Source organism: Thalia democratica, chromosome 2 (genome assembly GCF_965202585.1).
Source record: "Thalia democratica chromosome 2, ktThaDemo2.hap1.1, whole genome shotgun sequence".
Lineage (NCBI taxonomy): Eukaryota > Metazoa > Chordata > Thaliacea > Salpida > Salpidae > Thalia > Thalia democratica.
The window spans coordinates 30799055-30820868 of record NC_139166.1 but is presented as its reverse complement, the minus strand read 5'-3'; the positions used below and the strand labels follow the sequence as shown (position 1 = coordinate 30820868).

At 25.4% G+C, this 21814-nt stretch overlaps 1 protein-coding gene across 1 annotated transcript; it reads left to right on the top strand.

Moving 5' to 3' along the window:
* Positions 1-2768: 2768 nt before the first annotated feature.
* On the top strand, positions 2769-19003 carry LOC145828535 (macrophage mannose receptor 1-like). The gene is made up of 22 exons (XM_082936290.1): positions 2769-2849; positions 2979-3106; positions 3816-3964; positions 4641-4828; positions 4968-5100; positions 6475-6610; positions 6853-7027; positions 7573-7711; positions 8452-8591; positions 8809-8930; positions 9473-9629; positions 11531-11710; positions 11917-11994; positions 12229-12340; positions 12534-12692; positions 13970-14149; positions 14396-14521; positions 14757-14968; positions 15231-15419; positions 15988-16148; positions 18026-18180; positions 18825-19003. The coding sequence occupies exons 1-22, from the start codon at positions 2769-2771 to the stop codon at positions 19001-19003; spliced, it is 3279 nt and encodes a 1092-aa protein (XP_082792416.1).
* The last annotated feature ends 2811 nt before the right edge of the window (positions 19004-21814 follow it).

Genomic DNA, 21814 nt, shown 5'->3' with positions numbered 1-21814 from the left:
TTATTATTCTATATATTAAATTTTTCTAACACGGATTATATTGTTGATATGTTATTTTCAACTAAATTTTTATTTTGTGTAGTTAAATAAAATAAAATTTTTAGTATAGGTTAATTATTGAATGACAAAAAAGTGCTCATAAAGTTTTGTTTGGGGATCTGATGTACAAAAAAAACCTTTCGATTATTGAGTCATACACCACGGATACAGTTAAATGTCTTGTCTAGTACTTGTCTTAATAAACAAGAGTAGCACAATAGCATCAATTTTTAAACAAATATACAGAAACTCGATTGCCGCACAGTTTAGCAAAACAGTCTCTAAATTTCATAAGATTGCGTTTTAAATTTAACAATTTAATAAATATACTTTATCATGATTTTAACCTAAATTAAAAACAGATTCGTATCAAAAAAAAGTATCGACTGACGAGGACGGCTATCATTTCAGTAAAAAACTACAGTAAAAATATTCAATGCATTCATGTATTCCTACGTTTGTTTAGTTTTATTCTTTACGGTTTTTGAAAATACTTTATTTTTATAACGTGTTTCAACTAAATATGACTCGGTGTCCTAAACTTTTTAAATTGTTCACAGGTTAAGAGAAACTATTACTAAATACTATTTAAAGAGACAAACTTTTTACTTTGGTTTTAATAAACTATTTCTTTTTTTTGATCAAAATTACGATGTCTAACTTATTTTTCATTCTAATTACTGAAAAAATACTTTCAAAAAGCCGTTCTTATTTTTATATGAATTTTATACTGAATTTAAATACTTGAAAACCTTTTACGCTAAACCATTAATGTTTTAAGTGAAATTAATTAAAACTATTAATGTTCCTGTGCTGATAACTAAAATTAAATTAAGTAAAACTATATTCTACTGATGCAAAAAAAAAGCTTAAGCTAAAATGAGATTACTTTTAAAAAATTCCGATATTAAACGAGTAAAAAATATGCTGTTGCCTTTTAAAAGTTACCAATCTGACTTTATACTTTATTAAAATATCATTGTTAAAAATGGCTCCCTAAAAAAATAAAAATTATACATGGTTGTACAATATGAAATCAAAAAAAATATAATTACAATATAAAATTTGCTAATGTACTTATTACCAAACTACATAAAAGAGCTTAAAACTTTAATATAAAAAAACTTATAGAGTAACTCATTAAAAAATGTATAAATCGAAGTACAAAGAGTTGCCCCTGTAAAGCTATCTCATAAAAGGTTTTCTAAATCTGTTTCTAAATCAAAATTAGTATTTAACAATAAAAATCCAACTAAAATTTTTAATCAACTTTAATATGGATATGTTGTTATAAGTATTGAGTTTAAAAGCTAAAACTTTTAATTTAAGTACTGTAATGTTTAACGTATTGGTTACGTGATTGGCACTACTGTTTTTAATTTGCATAAATAAGCTATCTGTAACCGTAAAATAGTTTAAAAAATAATATTCATTTTGTACTTCAGCAAAATATTTTATTTTCTTGTTTTTTCAACTCATTTTGCTAACATAAATTATTAATCACATTGCTCACTTTTATAAAATGTTTTTTATTATTGCTAATTTTATAGTTAAACTCCACTTGAATACTATTTTAAGTCTTATTTAATGATAACTTTTAAAAAATAAATAGTTAATTAATGATTATATTCGAAACTGGTTAACCAAAAATAGTTTTGCTGAGCTATATTTAACTTAAATCAAACCCTTGGAACATTACAGAAAGTAATAAGATGACAAATATTGTAAACAAAACTTAAGGTCTAATAAATTAAGAATTTTGTCAGTAGTAAATAAAACTTCTTATGTAAAAGATTTGTACAGAATTTTACTGTTTCTTAAAATAGTGCTGTATTTTTTTAAAAGTCTACATATTCTAATTTTTAATAATAAATTTCAGGTATAATAAACTTAAAAAATAATTTTATGTAAGTACTTAAATTAACAACTACAGGAAAGCTGAAATACCACGTTGACTATAAAAAACAGACTAGGCCTGCCCACGCTATATTTAAGTAATTGTTTGAGACAAAGGGTTAACAGCAATTAGATTTTAGTTGCTGTAAACGTGTAAGCACAACTGACTTTTTATAAGTTACCTTTAAATAGTTGTTTTTTTGTGGTTATTTTAAAATTGTATCCTTTTTTTCCTTCAAAATTTACAATGTTCGAAAATTCAGTTAAAGTTGGATAATAATGTTTTTGAATAAGCAGCTTAGTGTTATATTATACAGAAGTAAATACTAAAATAACCCTTACTTTTATCAAGAATGAATAAGCTAGTGTATCATTTTACAGTAGCAATTGTTTTACAAGGTATTTTTAACTCTTATTCTTTTAAGGTATTATCTTGTAAAACGGTTGTTTTAATTATTTATCTGGTTTTATTTTAGTTACAGCTCACATAATTTATTTTACCAGTTTTTATAATATTGAACTTAAAACGCAAAGAGTAACCAAATAGACTAACTTTAAATTAAAACGATCGTAGTATAAATTCATATAAAAAATCTAAACTAACTAGTTTTACAAGTTTTACTATTTTTATACAAAAACTTTATAAAAAACCTTAAGAGCTAACAAGTTGTATGTTCAATTGAAAGCTAATATAAAATAAACTTTTTTTTTCTATTATTTTTGTTGTATAACTATTTCAAAACGTTTTTTCCTCAGTTGTATGCTGTGCTTGTCCTGACAAATGGACGCAACAGGGTCAATCTTGCTACTACTTCTCTCAAAAATACAATGAGATGTATCCTTGGCACGAGGCTCTGTCCTGGTGCGAATACATGGGTGGTGATCTCGTTGAAATCGATGACAAAAAAGAAAATGTTTGTTGTTTATGAAATTAACTTATAAATGTAACGTAGTTTGAATGAAAAAATCAAGTGCTTGCCTTTTGTTTTACTAAAAGTCGCTTTTGTAGTTTTCTAAATGTAAAAATTAAAACTATATCTTAGACGTATCTTTTCGATTCGTTGAAGTCACGGAAAAGAGGAGTTATCGAATCTGGGACGTGGATTGGCCTCCATAATTTCCACGACCAAAAGGGTTGGACTTGGATTGATGGCAACAAAAGAATATTTGAGTTTGTTTTAATATTACTAAAAATGATAAATTATTTTTAATTTTCATACATTTTCTCAAATATGTATATATAAACCCATGTTTTAACTTCGTATAATAAATAGAGTACATAAAATAAAGTTGTAGTTGAAATTAAAAATTAAATTTTGGTTTTTAAATCGATGAAATAAAAAAAATCGCAAAATGTTTTTCTACTAAAAATATACATTTATTTATTTTCCAATATTTATATTTAATTGAATACCTTAAAGTTGTAACTAGTACTTTATGTACATTAGTAATTATGTATGATACTCGTATCAGCTATTACTTTAAAATATATATTATTCCTTTAAAAACAATATTATAACATTAAAAATTTCTAGTTCAAAAAAGTATTAATTTTATCTAAATTTATTTGTTAACTAATACTTACAACTATCGAAGATTGTATTTAAAAGCAAATAAAAACAATTCTCTATATTAATTTATCATATTTGTCAAGTTTATTTTGTTTTAAAATGATATTACTATTATCGTTTTGATTTAGTAATCGAACTATGTTTAAATTGTTTAGATAACATCGAAAAAAAGTATCAAAAAACGTTAAACTATAATTTTTTTGAATTTGCAACGAAAAAAATAAAAAATAAAGGCATACTGATTTTGAATACATAATTTGAAGTGTATAAACTGAATTTAAAACAAATTCAAAACAATACTAACCGTAGAAACTGGGAACCCGGTATGCCAGATAACGATAAAGATGGAGAAGTGTCGGAGATGTGCGGGGAATTGAAAAAATGGAGGTTTGGAAGTTGGAATGATCAGATGTGTCGCGACGAACAGTACTTCGTGTGCGAAAAACATGTAAACGCGGGTGAGTGTTGAAAAAAAAACATTTATTAATTCAATTTGAACACACTTTTGATATTTTCGTTCAATGCTGAAGCATTAACAAAAATATGCTGCTTCCTATCGCTAGAGAAACAAAATAGCTTATTGCCATTGTTTTAACATCGATACTCAGTGAAGCAAAAGTGCAGGAAAATTAATAACAATAAAATATCCTGCATAGCAACTTTATAAAATGCTTAAATTAAGCTATTAAAAACATTTTAAGTTTTCAACTAAACATTTGTTATATCTTTCAAGTTTTACAGTGAATAAGAAAACATCATTTTTGAAAAAAAAGTTATGGTTATAGCTAGCATTTTTTCTAAATAGGTCCTCATAAAAGGTTTCTTATACATTGTAATAAGAGAGTTCTTTGGCAATTTAAGCTTACTTTAACATTTTTGCTGTTGAAAATGCTTTTTTAAAATGGTTATTTAATTTTGTAAAAACACTTTACTTTTAATATAAAGGAGAACAAATAACAGGCTAGATAATTGTAGAACTTATTGTTAAGTCACAGAAAATAGTTGTTTAAAAAAAAGTGATGTAACTAAGAATCTGTGTAAGTTGATAACAATTTTTTAAATGAATTAATCATAATCTAAACTAGTTTTTTTTAATTTTTCCAGTTTCCAATTTACGGTGTAACACAAATGAAGGTTGGCTCGAGCACAAGCATAGGTGTTTTAAGTTTTATTCTGATTTGAAAACATGGCAAGATGCCAACCAGGAGTGCAAAAACAAAAGAGCTCACTTGGCTGTTGTCAATTCAGCAGACGTACAAGACATAGTTTTTAAAGAAGTAACGAAAAAGACTGGAAACTTTTGGATTGGATTATCAAGCACGGTTTTAATTTCTGAGTTTTCATCTTGAAAATTTAAAACATACGCGTAATTATATATTTATGAAATAATGTTCAATTTAAAAAAAATCTTAAAGTTTATAACTTTAGTTTTATTTCTTAACAAAATTTATAAATATGCAGGATAGAGCTGAAACCAAACTGCAGTATAGCGAAGGCACCCAACACTTTCATGAAGACTCTTATCAGTACTGGGTTAACCGCCATCCTAACTTAGTTAAAAACTCTTCTAATTGTGTAGAAGTATTATCTAAAGGTTAGGTCATTAAATGTATTAGACTAATTTTTAAGATAAAATTTCGGCTTTGTTGTATTTTTGGACTTTTGAGCATTTTTTAAAGAAAGCTCATTTAAAACCATTAACAATTTGTTATTTAATTTACAGGGTTTGGTACGTTACTACCGTATAAGCCCAATAAAAGTTAATCTGAAAAGTAGTTGAATTAAGTTAGCTTTCCAATGAATGCAATAGATTATGATTTATAAATGATTTAGTTCTTTTCCATTTACATGATTTGTATTTGAATAAAAAATACTTAAAACAAGGTATATTAAATCAGTAAAAAAACCTTAATAAAAACATGAATTTAAAATTAGACTTTAAAATATAAAATACAAACTAAAAATAATATTAAATATACTTATATAAACAATAAATATCTAAAAGTTAAAGTCTTAGTAAGCAACTAAAAAAAGTATCTTTTCAAGAAGATGGTCTAGTTTAAAAAAAAATATGTAAAGACTGTTGCTCCTTATGTAAATATATGTTAAAATTAAACTTAATTGATATAGATTTAAAATGACTTTTAATTTCAATGAAATTAAGGACTGTTTTCAGAAATTTTTAGTTTAAATAAATAGTAATAAAATTCTATTGAAAATGTTTAATAGAATATTTTTTTAAAGAAAACACAATAGTAGCTATCAAAGTATATTTTTTACTTGAAGAACAAATCATGGAGCATTTCTAGTTTATTTTTACGTACGGTGACCTTTTTGAATAAAGAGATACAAGTTTTGATAAAATATACTAAAAATATAACTTAGAGTAAAAGTAATTTAGATTTACGGTTGTTCTAAATAAAAGTTAGTATTAAGACGTAAGAATTTATCTTAACTTACTTTATCTGGTCTCCGTTTCGTAATACTAATCAATTCGTTGATAGATTCTCATTGGAATGTAGATAGATGTGAAAGCAAGAAAAATTTCATTTGTGAACACTCATTAAGAGGTAGTAGCTTTTAACTTGTTTACAAAAAAACTTTAAAATAATTTACTATAAATATTACTAATTTACATAACTTCGATTAATTTATGAACAGATAAAAAATCTATGAAAAAGTTTTAAGTAGATTAAAATTAAAAATATATTTGAAAAAAATCACTTTCAACTTAACAAAACAGTTTAAATAAACGATTATTTATTCTTAATACAATAAATTTTTAGTTACTATTTTTTCTTATATTGAAATTAAAAATCAATTAATATAAAAACAATCAAACAATTTTAAAGACGATAACTTTTAAGTTTTAACGAAAGTAATTAAACAAATTATCGTTTATAATGGTAGCCTAAACTATAAAGTACTTTTAGTTTCTACGAACCAAATAGTTTAACAAACTTTTCAGAGACTTGTGCACCCGGATGGAGGTATGTACTTGGAAGATGCTACTTCATAGCTGATCATCCAAATATTTTTCTCAACTGGCCTGATGCGGATAAGTTCTGTACCTCTGCAAATGCCGCCTTGCTCGTATTGAACAAGTTTGTAAAAAAATATTGTTAAAATAGAAATTATATAAATTTTAGTGCCATATTTTATATTGCTTTGAATTTTTGTTAATTTTTGATAAAACTTTATTAGTTTATAATCTTTCAAATAATAATTTAAGTTAAAAATATTTTTTTGATAATGTTACTGACTTTTCGTGGTATTTAAATAGACTGCATTGAACTGTTTTGTCAATGCTATTTATTAGACTTATATTTAAGTATGTTTTCCGCAGCAAAAAGGAACATGACTACATAAGATCGATGATACCTTTGATCAGAAGCCGCGGCAGCAACGGATTGTGGGTCGGCGTCAGCGACAGAAGCGAGGACGGGAATTTCAAGTGGGTCAACGGGCTAAGTGAAATGAGTGAGGGGGAGTGGTTGAATGGTCAACCTCACAACAGAGATGTTAGTTTGATTGAAACGTTTTTGATCATAATTATTTCTGTTGTTGAAAATAAATTTTTTTTAAACTATTTATTAGATTTTATAATATCTCTTTTCTAAACGTATCGTTTTTAGTTTTGATATCATAAAATGTTCTAGACAAATATTGAGTAAAAATTACTCTATTGGTGTTTGAAAATAACAAAAACTAAAGAAAGGTTTAATTTTTTAATAAAAAAAGGTTCAATTTTAAAAAGATGGCATACATAAAATCTAAAAAGTTCAAAGTGTCGTTATACTTTTTTTTTAGTTTTTGATCATTGTTTTATAAGTTATAAACCTATTATGAGACTCAGTAATAAAAAAAAAAAAACTAGTACTAAGTTAAAAAACATATAGGTTTACTTTAATGTAAAAAAAAAAAAAAATAAGTTACTGAAAATCAAAGTAATTTTTTTCTAAAATAAAAACAACACAAAACTATGTTCTCAAACAAAAACTATGATGCGTCAAAAATAGATAAGTAAATAAATGTCGTTGTTTGTTTCAAATTATACTATCTAAAGGGTTTAGAAGATTGCGGTCAAATTGTTACTGAAAAATATTTTACTGGACATTTAGAAACTACAGAGTGTTACAAAAGACAAGCATACATTTGTGAAATAGATGCTGGTGCAAAAGTAAATCCTGTCGAACCAAAAACAGGTTTTTTAGTTTAGGATAGTTCGTAAGTTTTCTACTCAACTTGTAATTAAATATATAAAAACTTAAAGAGTAACTAACAAAACTTTAAATTTAGAACAGATAATTTGTAAAGGTATTGAAAAAAAAAATTGTATCCAATTCTTTATTAGTAGCATAAAGGTGGTAGCTATTATCTATAAAAACTATTAATAAAAGCAAATGTTTTACATATAAAGCATTATCTGATCTTTACAAGAACATTTGAGTTTTTTAAGTTATTTTTTTGACTACAGGGTATAAATAAAGAATACAGTAAAATACTGCGAAGTTTCGAGCTTTTTTTACTGTAAAATTTCGTTACATACAAGGATATATTGATTTATTTCATGGGCAGGCCAGATTTACTAGAATAATTCTTCCGTGAACCGCGTAATATTTGAAAATTATAATAGTAAAACAGATTCAAATTAAACAAGCACTAGTGTGTGCTGAAAGTACAGTTAGAGCGAATTTCAAAATATTTTTTATAAAAACCTCAGATTTATTTGTTTTGAACACGTTTTTTTAAAACTAAATTTGTAATGAAGACAAGAAATTTTTGTTTGCTGACCGAATTAAGCATGCATGTATCCAACTTATTCTTTAAACAGGCAATATAACAAGTAAGTAAATATACTTTTAATAAATTTCAGTGAGAAAATAAATAAACAAAACTTTTAGGAGTACATAATAAGTAAAAAATTGTTGTTTACTACTTTTAGAAAAGCGAGGAAAAATCAAAGGATGCCTTGAAGACTGGTTCAGTCCTTCAGAAGAAAATGAGTTCTGCTATAAAGTATTTCAAACGAAAAATAAAGAAACAAACGAGCTGAAAACAGTTTGGGCTAATGCAAAACAACAGGTATAATGTGGATTATAACAACTTTATGTACAATATGTATAACAATATATGCCTTGTTATAGTACAGAACACTCAATATTTGATATTGAGTGAACACTTAATATTTTTAGCTATGCTATGATTATATGTGCTTTAAAGCTTTAAACTATGGTGGCTAGTTTTAGAAAAAAAATTCAAATAAAATTTTTTTTGTTAACTCTTTAGTAACATTTTATAGTGCATGACGTACAATGCAGATTTGGTAACCATCAAAAGTATCGAGGACGAAAAAGTTTTGTTAAAAGAATTATTGATAGCTGAGACTTACAATGAGCCTATATGGATAGGTCTCGCTAAAAGGTTATTTCGAAGTTTATGTCAAAAAGCTTCTTGTAGTTCTTTATATTTTAAAAATTCACCCAACTAATACGAGTTATTTTCAAAAAAAAACACAATAGTGTAGTTTAAACTTCACAAATTAAAATAAAGGTTATTTACATGCTGATAAGTATGAAATTTTAGGTCATAAAAATGAAATTAAAACTTATTTAAAACAGAGTTATAAAACTTATACTATTAGACAAAACTTTTAACGTTAAATACAGTTATCTGTAATAATTGTTTCTTTAAAGCAACCTTATTGATATACATACTATTATCGTATACTTCTAAAAATCAAAATTACATTTTCAGCTTGTCTTCTTACATGTCTACCTTATTTTTTCAAATTTTATTAACAACTGACGATCTCGTTTGATTGAAACATTCTTTTAGTAATAGAATAAAAAGATTTGAAGTTATACATAATATTTTTAACTAAAATCACTTTCACCTATTTTTATTGAACTAACCAACTTATTTAAGAAACTCAAATTAAGTTTTTAAAATAATAAAATATTTAGGGGCGATTCAAAATGGCAGTGGCCTGGAGGTAAAAGTTTAAGTTTTTCTCGCTGGCAAGATAGTTACCCTCAAAATGATCAGTCAAAACTTTGCACTGTATTAGAATACAATTCAGAAGTAGGATCCGGGAAATGGAAAAATGTTAACTGCTTGGAAGTTTGTTAACTTTTTGTATATAATCATTTTTAATCAGGATAGATATGAATAATGTTTAGTTTTCATTCAAAAAAATACTGTTAAAAGTAAATTGTTATTCGCAGATAAAGTAAAGTATCTGCTTAACTCGGAGTATCGAATATTGTGTTGGTAGAAATTACTGTAATAAACTATTTTTTATTAAAATTGTTTAAATTTATAATGTTGTAAAAATTAGACAAAAACAAATGTTTTAAAAAGTCGGACTATTTAATTAAACTCTATTTCGTTTGACATAGAAGATTTTTGAAACCAAGTTTTCGAAGTAAGCACACATTCAAACTAATTTTCTTATGAGTTTAAAAAGTTTTTTTTCTCAATTCTGTCACAAAAAGTATCAAGTTTAAAGTAAACGACTAATATAAAATTGATAAAAATATTTCTAAAAATAAATACATTTAGTTATAGTATCAACATTTTTACTAAATTGATAATTACAGCATTGACAATCAGAGTTTAATTTTTTGAATATTTTTTCAATAAACAGCAAACATAACTAGACTGTTCGAAATCTTACGTTAAAGAATAAATTCCGAAATAAAAAACAATTAATTTTTAACCTACTGCATTTCAGTATAAAACACTATTACAAAGCGGTAATAGAATATAAAGATTAAAAATTAATAGTAAAAACAACTAAAAATATTTAACTTGGGATTTAAAATCATCAAAATGAATTAACATTTAATTAGCCTTAAGTGTAACATTTTAAAATCAAAAACCAAACATTTTTATTCAGCACTGTTATTGTTAAGATATTATAAACAATTAAGAAATCAACACTCATAATATGGTCAAAGCAGTACCTGATATTTAGAAAGAACTTCTGGTCAGCTACACACAACTTATTTAATTTAACTATTTCAAACTATAAAATACTAAAAAAAAAACTTAAACATTAAACATTTTACTTTTAGAAAAATTAAAAGGTAAAAGTAAAAAAAAAAAACAAAAAACAAAACAAAGTATGACTTTTTAACTCAGAATAACTATACATATAAACTTAAACGGCATTCAACCTGTACTAAGACATTTTGACTCGAATAATAAACTTAGCTCTACTGATAATTCTAAACTCTAGAATTATATTAAATAGTAAAAGTTAAAATATGTGTGCTTTATAAAAAAATAAAGTTATTTTTATCTAATTTAATGTATATAATTTTTATTACTGTAAATATATATACACATCTAACCAACCAAAATATAAATTTAAGCGTTTGCTAATAAAGATCCTAGCGAAACAAGTTCACTGGAATATATAACAATAACAAATTTAAACAGTAATTCCATATGCATCTATAAATTAGATTGAACTCCAAAAAGATAAATCTCGGTGAAAAACACAAAAATAACACTTTAATTGTTTATTATAAGAATATCCGTATAAGAAGAAAAAAAAACAATAACCACCTAAGATATTTTACTTTGGTTTTTAAGAGTAATTTTAGTAAATATTATAACTACTTATTTTTTTAAAGTCAGTTATAACAAAAGATTAGTAAACCTGTCTACATAAAAAAAAGTAACTTATTAAATGAAGTTTTAATAATATTTCAAATAAAATATAAACATACCAGTAAAAGCTTCAATATAGACTGAATTAATGTCATTAGAACCCAATCAACTAACACATTAAGGACTTTCTTTAGATATACATCTACTACTAGTATACTTCTGAATTGTATAAAAATAATGGACTAATTGCAACTTATCTACATTTTAGTATTTTCAAGTATCCGTTAAATCAACTCAAAATTTTTCAAGGTGGCCCTAAAGGTTTACACAATTAGGCAATCAGTTTACTACCCTGTTAACTTATGAAATATCAGCTTTAGTTTTATGTTTTCAATCACTAACAGAGATATGACTTTGTATGCCAACATGACAAACACGACTACCCGAAAAAGCCCGGCGTAGTGTCACTAGGTGGAGTTAGTGAAGAATGTGGGAGCAAGACGGATGGAAAGTGGGTGAAGTACAACTCAGTCTGCTATTTGTTCAATGACCACGAAGCTGTGGATTTCTATGAAGCTGAAAAAGTAAAACAGATATTTGAAGCTCAATTTTTTAAACATTAAAAAGTTTTGTTCTTGTTGTTTATACATTGGTTGTGCCGCAGCCTTTAATTAAGATATTTTGCACAAAAACGTAAAGGGTTTTATGCTTGTCATTTTTTAGAAAAAAGTTTAATATAAATCTCTTGAAAATATAAATGGTATACTATCAATTTTATTTTAAATAATAGAAATGCAATGAAGTTGGAGCACACACAGTTTCAATACATGATGTTGATGAACAAGCTTTTATTACAGGACAAATAAATGTTAGAACTTTATCTTTTTGTGAATAAGATAGTTTTCTTTACTATACGTTTAAAATTCGCATAACTTGATAGAAATTGTCGCTTACATATTGTTAAAAATTTCTTAATTCTATTTTATATTAAATTAAAAGTAGAATTTTAGTAAAATTTAAATGATAAACTTTTATTATTAAGTATTATATATTTATATATATAAAGACAAACCTATTTTTCTAAGATTTTAAATAAATTTAGACAATGACATATTTGTCAAAATTTTGGATTGGCCTCCATGAGAAGGGCCGTATACACGGAGAGTACGCTTGGACAGATAGTAGTGTACTTGACTATGTCTATTGGAAGCCAGGTTTGAATGTTGCTCAACGTTAAAGCAAAAGTTATATTTTTTTTTACTGACCTTAGGTAACAAAAAATACTTTCAATAAAACTTTTTGTTTGTAAACTTTTTACATTTTTATAACTGGCCATTGTATTTGAATAGGTTAGTTGAGAATCAAATTTAAAATTTCAACTAATTAAAAGTCAGCTAATAAACTCAGGTCAGCCAAATGATTTCGGGGATGAACGTTGTGTGGTGATAGACAAAGGTGAAGGAACTTGGTATGATAGAAACTGTGGTATTAAGCAACCCGGATTTATTTGTAAGGCCAGGGGAAGAAATAACCCGACAAAACCTTTTGTTACTATACCTGCAAATGGTAAATTTCTGATTTTGATATTTTTCTAACTTTAAAAACTACTAACTTGCTTTCACAAATTAAATTGTTTTGAACTGGTTAACTATTTAATTACTTTAGTAGGCAAGGTAAAAGTTTTAAGTATGTATTTTAATTTTTGAACATTTTATTATTTTTCTTTGTTTCGTAAAAAGTAGTATACATGTTTATGGTATGCTTTAAAATTAAATGGTTTTAGTGCTTTATGCAGTTTTTAAAAACAGTAACAATTTTTTTCAATAAGTATATTTCAGTAAAAAGCAAAGGTCGGCAGCTTTTCATGAGTAACGATCAGGATTAAATAGATAGATTTTTTTTTCGCAGACCGTTTTAATTTTGAACTAATATTCTAAAAAATAGTTTTTGATAATTTTTTACGAGATAATTATCGAGTAAACACCACTACATCACAATTGAAAATAAACGAAAAAGTATACTTGTTAACTTCCAATACAAAATTAGATATTTGGTTGTGAAGCACAAATCTTTTATTTACGAAAAGATAAGTCGCAAAACAGGTATGAACCGTTGGCAGTAGTTTGTCGAAAAATCGTATAAAGGTTCAAATTATATACAGGCATTTAATGTTACTATTTTTTTAAATTTTTTATTAAAACTTTATTTCATCTTTTTTACCAGAATAATAAGAAGTAAAGTCTTTATGAAGTGTTTTTTTTGTTGTAGCTTATACGTAGGCCTTTGTGAAATTTGAAACTTATATAAAAAATTAGAAAGCAGTATTTTGAAGTAGTTTCGTTGTTTTTATGATATTTGTTTTAAGTGTACTGTATAAGTCTGTAAAAAATATGGTTTTTAAAATACTAATACTACTTTAAAATATTTTTCTTTAATTTGTTTATATCAAGCTTGTTCTTTGGTTAGTAAACTTATGGCGCAACAATAAATCTGACATTTCAGAGGTTTTAAATAATAAGCATCAAAAGAAAAGAACAATAGCATGTATTAAAATAAATACTTATTGTTTCATATCAAGTTTTAAGTTTTAATTACAATAAATACTCTTTTAAGCTTTTAAGAGTTTTTATAAGCAATAAAGTTGCCATTAATATTTTTACGTCAACTAACTATTTTTGTAATTTCGAAAAATAAAACTATTTTATTCACCTATATTCAGACTTAGATTGATCTACTACAAACTTCGCTTTATTTAAAATTTGTTACAACTAGTCTATTTTATGTCAATAATAATACGTAACTTATATAGTTTCACTCATAAGTATAATATTTAAAATTTGCAGGGGGATGTGAAAAAGGATGGTACATGTATCACAACTACTGTTACAAGCTATTTGGTACAAAAGAAGAGTGTTCAAGTAATCCTAAAAAATGCTTGAAAAACTGGGAAAACGCACAGTCGACTTGCAGGGAAAAATTTGGTGCCTTGGGTCTAGCAAGTATAAGTGACATGCACGAAAACTGTAAGTTTTAAAAGATGAAATTTTTACTATAGATAAACTTGTTATTGAACTTTTTTCTTTAAGCCGTTAATACTTGTTGGTTAACTGTGTATACTCACAGCTAAAATGATTTGATATCTTATTAGATTGTATTACTTTGTTTAGTTAAAATGTTTTTTTTTAACTTCTCTTCCGTCTAAATAGTTTAAATTAGTTTAATATTTAACAGAGTTTTCTAGTTTTTTATGCAAATATATTTTTTAACAGCATTCATTGCATCGCTGTTAGTAAACGCAACAACTAACGCTTGGATCGGTTTGAACGACGTTGCTTTTTGGAAGAAGTACGTGTGGGGTGACGGATCTCAAGTCAATTACGTCAATTGGAAACATGGTTAGATTGTCACATGTTTTAAAGAAATTTTTTCGTTAGGATTGTTAGATACAAGAAATAATTGAAATTTTTTACTTTTTTTAGATATTTTTGGAAAAATAAATATTTATCTATTTCTTGTTAATATGACTTTCTTTGTAAGTTTAATGTTTACAGTATACGTGAAAATAGTTTGAACCAAGACTCAAATATACATTTTTATATGATTCACCTCACCCTTAATTTTTATTTGCAGGTGAACCATCAAAAAGTGTGGTAGAGACTGAGGAAGGAAGGTATATGCGGGAAGAATGCGTGGAAATTTTGAAGGGAAATAGTTTAGGGAGGTGGAATGACAACAATTGCAAAAATGAAATGTCTTTTGTTTGCAAGAAAAACCAAAACCCGAGTATAGAAAGGGGGCTGGAAGTCAATAACAATAAAAAATGTAAAAGCGGCTGGAAGCAGGTCATTTAAATTTTCGTTTTAACTTTTGTTTTTAAAGCAATGTGTTAAAAAGTATAATGTTTTACTATTAAAATTTAGAAAAATTAAGATGTTTGTTTAAATTCAGCAAAATATTTGTAAGTTTTTTAATTCAATATAACAAGCATTTATAGTTATAAAAACATGGTCATATTGAAATAAACAAATTATGTAAAAATATAATTATTAGAGCTAATTAAATACAATACGAAACAAATAAGTAAGTATAAAATAACTTAAACAGTTTGATTATCCAAATGGAAAACATTCGTGCTTTTTTCTTGGGCAAACGAAAAGGAGCTTCGGAGATTCGATGGAAGAGTGCAGCAAAATGGGAGGAAACTTAGCAAGTGTCAACGGTATTTATGAACAAATGTTCGTCAGTAGCTTAGTGAGATCAAAGCAAGTGTGGATTGGATTGAAACTTGACTATGTTAGATGTTGAAAATTAAAAGCTTAGTGTCTTTAGAAAGATCTTATATTAAAACTTGCAAATAAGCAGTAAGTTATTTAATTAAGTTAAAGAATTACTTTATTTAAGCTTAAAACAATTGGTCTACAAACAATTTTTTTTAATGTTTTTTGAAGTTTAACTTTAGGTAATAAATATAGTATAATTAATATTCTTGTATAACTAATAAAACAGTCATTAGTATTTTTTTTAAATAGGCTTTAATACAAAAGTAAATGCAAAAGTAAAACTGTTCAGTTCTAATACTGCTTAGATTTTTATAGTTTAAAAATTTTTTGGTTTATTATTAGCATCATTAAATTATTTTTACTTCAGTTTTTATTTTTTTTCAAAATTTGGTTTTTTAATATTTTTACCATAGAATTTTTGGTTTAATTCAAAGTTATTTTATCTTTGAAAATAATGTTTAAACTAAAACGTCTTGCCGTATGATGTCATTTTAATTAGAAAACATAAGTTCGTAGTTCATACCTGACGACAGTAAACTATTGAAACTAGCTTCTTCAACAACGTTTTTAACAGTCTGTAGGGGCACGTACATGGTCATGGGTCGACGGAAGGCCTGTTAGGGCGACTTTTTGGGGTGAGGGGTATCCCCGTGTGCAAGAACGAAACGAATGCGTTGCACACAAGGAAGGTAGTTTTGAAGGAGAGTGGGTGCAGGCCGATTGCAATGAGAAGCGAAATTTCGTTTGTAAAATATCTACATGTTAGTATGGAAGTTATAACGTTTGAGCTTAACTGTAAACTTGTTTAAATAACCAAATAGCATAAATTTAATATTTTATTTGTAAGTAGTACAGTAGACTACCGCTTAAGTACGCAAATTGAACCCGACCAAAAAGTGCGTACTTAGCACGGGTAGTGCGTACTTTTTGACAATGTAGTATAATATGAAATTTAGTTGTTTGTTTTCTTTCTTACAACTAGCCACCAAATAATTAAACCAAATAAACAAGTCTTTTTATTTTGAATAACATTTGATACATAATTCTAATTTGCAAAAATTTTTAATAGATTTTAAAATGATTGATTTTTTCTATAAAACGTTTCTACATAATACTAGTTAAGCTAAGTTTAGTTTAGTTAATACATATATTATAATTTTTCAATAGCTAAAAAGTGTTTAATTATTTCAAAAAACGTTTCAGGACTGTTTTTGTAAGAAAGTTTATATCAGTAGAAACATTTATAGTATAAGTGCACAATGATAAGATGCTCATTAATATTTTTTTAACTTTATGTTTTTTTTGTTGTTGCTTCTTTTTATATGTTTATTTTGACTTTATAAAAACTGTAACTAGTTTTTGTGGTTAACTAGTTTTGTATTATGTCACATTAAAATTAGCCTTTCTTTTGCAGTTATTCTGAAAGTTTTTGAATAATAAAAATTTAGAAATTTTAGAAACATTTAGAGAAATTTAGAAAAATGGATGGAAAGCGTCAGAAAATGACTCTATGGAACAAGTCTTTAGAAAAAATCTAAGTCTAAGAAAATTTAGAATTTTTTTGTCCTTCTAGGTAAGTGCGTACTTAAGGCGAGGTGCATACCAAAAAAAGTGCGTACTTAAGCGGTAGTCTACTGTATTTACAAAGCTTGTTTTGTCTCTAAAAAACAACTGAATCTTATGTTTTTCAGTTATCACAATCTTATTTAGTGCTTAGTAAAAAAATACTTAATTCTTTTTGCTACCAGTGACTAAAAAAAATACTACACCGACTATGATGAGGGGGCATTGTAGACACCCAGAATGGAAAATGTTCGGAAACTTTTGTTTCTTTTATCAAATACCAAACTATCAGTTTAAGTAAGTTAATCACAAAGTTTATGGACTTTTTAATTAAAAGCTTAGTAATACATTTTACTTTATAAATACAGTAAAATAGTGAATTTCTATAATTGCAAAGCTATGATTACCTACAAATAACTAGTGCTAAAACAGTTTGCATAAACACAAATGTGTTTAAACTAAAAAGTTTTTTTTTTCTTAGGTGTTTCATTTCTCTTAAAAGCTTACTGAGACAAAATTAAATCGAATTAAATAGTTACTTACTTATGTGGTTTTAACATATTCATCATCCCAGTTATTAATAAAAAGAACATATCTTACCTGTCACGGTAGATGTAAAATTAAATGGTATAAAATAAAGCTATAACTACAATTAATAAAAATTATTTCACAACAAAAAACAAAAATATTTGCCTTAACTTAATTTCACTTACAGCTTAAATTTCTAATTTAATATTAAAAATACGTGGATTGCGTTGAAAACGATATTAATTTTTTTAATTAAAGGACAAGCAATTTTTTATTTGACTTATTTTTTTATTTAAAACACATCCAAATAAAATAATAAAAGTTTTATATTGCTTGCAACATTTAACTATTTAGTTTGCTTACAACAAGTTAAGTTTAACTTTTTTTTAAAGAAAGTTTTAAATAATTCAACCTAAGAATCTAGAAACTTACATAAACTGTTAATAACATGCTGTAAGTAAGTTTTAGTATTAATTTAAGAAAAATTGAGGCTTGTAATAATAGTATGACTTTTTAAATTAATTACAGTGGAGCAACTGCATTAGAAGCAGAAGATCATTGTAAAAGAGAAGGTGGTAACCTAGTGAGCTTGACCGATGAAATAGAGTACCAATGGCTGAATTCCTGGCTAAACAAAAACAAACAAGAGACGTTTTGGATAGGTCTTTACAAAAACGATAATGGTTTGTTTTTTTTTGAAATAAACATACAAATAGCCCAGTATATACCTATAATAATAGTAAGTATTTATTTATATATTTTGACAGGTTTTTTGTTTTTAAGTTTTTTAACACTTAAACCTGGATTTCTTTTTAAACTTTTATATAAACAGTTTTTATATTAAATAAGTGAAACTGTTTTTAGTTTTAAAGATTACAGAAATAATTGTTTAATTAATACTAACAAAAGTTTAAATTCGTAATTCTAACTATCATGTAAAATATTTTATATAAACTACTTATGTATATGATAGATTGAAAAAGCAGTTTCTTATTTTAAGGCTTTGATTAAAAAAGTTGCTTACGTAGAAAAATAGAGTATCTAATTCAGGGGTCGGAAACTACGGAAAGTTGCTCAATCTGTGTTGATTCGATTCAAATATATTAAATATCTTTTTTTATAGAGTTTATGTTAAATATACATAAGTATTATTATTAGTACCTACTTAATGATATTTTCATTAAAATTCTGTTGTTTAAAGCTCTGAATATATACAAAAAAAAAACTAGATATTCTGTCGATCCGTAGTTTAAATTATCTAGCTGTTTTTCAAAACTATTTCTTTATACGTTTAAGATACATTAAATAGACGATTTTTATTCTTTAGGTGGATGGGAATGGACTAGTGGACTGCCAGTTTCTTACTTAAAATGGAGAGTTGGAGAGCCAAAAAATATAGAAAATGAGGAGTGCGTAGAAATGTTTGGAGAGAGAGGCGAATGGAATACTGAAAGTTGCAGCAAAAAACAAGGATACATTTGTAGGGTACCAATGCGTGAGTCCTAGCTTTTTCTATAATTTTAACATAAACAAAATGCAATTTTTTGGCAAAAGTCCTTGAAAATAGTTTTTATTTAATTTTACTAATTTTAAAACTTCATCAAAATGTAAACTAAACTGTATACTTTTTTGATTAATTGTTTTTTACTTTTTAAAAGATAATTAATAGTTTTATTATCTTTATTTTTAAACTTTATTGCTTTAAGCTTTAAAACTTTTTTTGAATTAAAACTATATCTAAACACGGTAAAAGTTAATACATAAGCTGTTAGTTATATGTATAAACTATTTTTTTTCTTTAGTCAATGGTTCCGAGCCAGTAAAAGACAAAGAACAGAAAGTTACTATTAAGCCGGTAAGAATGAATAAAACTATACTAACAACTAGTACAACTAGTGCCACACCCGGTAAAATAGTTGGAACAGTAATTGGAGTTTTAGTGTTTTGTTTTATAATAGTTTTGGTTTGGAAAAGAATGAAATTCACTCGATATTTGCCATTGTTAAGAAGTAAGTTTTATTTACTACCTCACTAGTTGATAAAGTTTTGCAGCTTTATAGACAAAATGGCTGACAAACATTCCATTTTGTATACATATGTGTTTTTCATGGAATATTTAATAAACTTAATAAGTAATTTTTCAGAAAACCGAAGAATTGTCAAAAAGGAAATGTTAAACAATTCTTTTTTTGAATCACCACGTATTGAATCTTCTTCTATAATTGAACTGACTCCTCAGGTAAGTAAAACTTTGAAATTAACTTTGAAATTTACATAGTAAAACCTTTTAAAAATGTTTAGCGTTGTAAGCATCAAATCAATAACCATCTTTATAAAATATGTACACGTATGTAATAAAAAAAAGTTTTATTTTTACAAAAATTCACAGCTAAAACTAGTAACTTCTGTATTCAGATGGTTTTCTGCTAAATATTTTCGAAAGTGATTTTTATTTAGTAAAACGATTTTTTTATAAATTAATGCAAACAAAAAACGAACGTATTAGAAATTACAATTAAAACTAAATTTTTCCAGATAAAATAAAATAAATAAAATGTTGAAAAATATTCTAACAGCACGAAAGTGATTTTGGAGATTAGCAGTCTAGTACTTGAAAAAGAATGATCTTAGTATGAAGAATAACTGTTTAAGTGTTTTAAGTCTAAAGAACTAATATGTTTAATTGAACTGAAAGATATTTTGTTTTTACTTTTGTTCAGTTTGATATACCTAAAGTATTTTGTTTATTGTTTTATTTTTAAAATCGTGTAAAAAAACTATTGTTTTACTTATTGTAATAAATTTTCTATTTCAGGTACAGTATTTATTTTACTTTTAAAACGAAAGTTTAAACTAAGAACACAATTATAACAAAGCTAATAAAAAAAAAACATTAATTAAAAGAAAATTTAACAGCTCTAAACTGTTTTTATTTTATAATTAGTATAAATTTATTACTATTGTAAGCACTCTAAACAGATTTTTTTATTTCTACAAACACTTATAGAACCTAGACAGGCTACAAAAGGTAAAAAATATATAAAAGTTTTGGTCACGTGATTTCTAATTATTACCACAATCATAAATTAGCTTAAATTTTATTATAACTAAGTGTTCTAATAAACACCTTTAAACAGATCAACGGTGACGAAGACATTAGTGTAGACTTATAACACAAATTACCGTAATATAGTTATATATGTACTTTATTTTGCCATTGCAAATATTTTTGCAACTTAAACGAAAAATTACTTTATTCTATTTTTTGTCATAAAATCAATATTATTTGAGGTTGTTAATATTGCCCAAACTAGTAAACACAAAAATTATTAATAATAAAGAATAACAAAAACTTAACATAAAACGAAAACTATTTAACTTTAATTTAAATTTTACTAAATGAATCATTTTTTACAAGAAAACGTAATTTAGAATAATTTTTTTAAACACGAAAAAATAAATTCTAACCACCTGATCAAATTAACTGTTTTAAGCAAGAAATAAATTTATAAAGTTTAAAAACTTAAGCTTCAAAGAAAAAATAAAAAATTATCAAGATACGACGATAAGTTTAGTAATAATTTCACATAAAAAAATTGATTGTTAAAAAGACAAAGTAAAACTTGTTAAAAGTATTATAAACTCGACATGTTGGTTTCTTACAATGTCAAAAAATAGATAAGGTTGCAAAAATTAAAAACTACGCAACGATTACGGAAAAAAATAGTTTAAGCTTTTTAAAGTGTAAACATAGAATTGAACAAATAACTTAACTTATAATAAAATGAATAAAACTTATAATCATACAAAACACTAAAAATGTATTCTAATTTGTTTTACGAATGATAAATTAAGATATTTCCAGCTTAAACTTTCATCGGCAATTTCAGCGTACAATTTAACTATATAACTATTTAATTAATAAGTTTAAAACAACAAACAAAAAATTATAATGAAACAAAATATATCTAAAAATATAAACTTAGCTTCTTTTTTTTTCAAAAAATTAATCAAAAACCACTGCAAAATAAGCTAATATAACTTTGCTCTATTTAAAAAACTTTGAAGAGCCTCAGATAAACGATTATTATTTACTTACTAATTTCTTACACTTTTCCCTCAATTAACTAAAAATAAAAACAAGTCTAAAACTAATAAACTTTACTTAAAATTATTTATTACGCTTAATTAGTTCTAATTTTTAACATAAATAAATTCATTTTATAGTTCATGGTGATTTTACCAGTTTATTGTATTTGACAATTATTAGTATCATTACAACATTTTGTATACCAGGTCCTCGGACCAAATATTTTG

Bases quoted from the DNA above. Each gene is read 5' to 3' on its own strand.
- LOC145828535 (XM_082936290.1), top strand. From the start codon at position 2,769: ATGTATCCTTGGCACGAGGCTCTGTCCTGGTGCGAATACATGGGTGGT. The intron at 14,522-14,756 runs GTTAGATTGTCA...TTTTATTTGCAG, and splicing joins TTACGTCAATTGGAAACATG to GTGAACCATCAAAAAGTGTG. The intron at 16,149-18,025 runs GTTTGTAAAATA...AATTAATTACAG, and splicing joins GCAATGAGAAGCGAAATTTC to TGGAGCAACTGCATTAGAAG.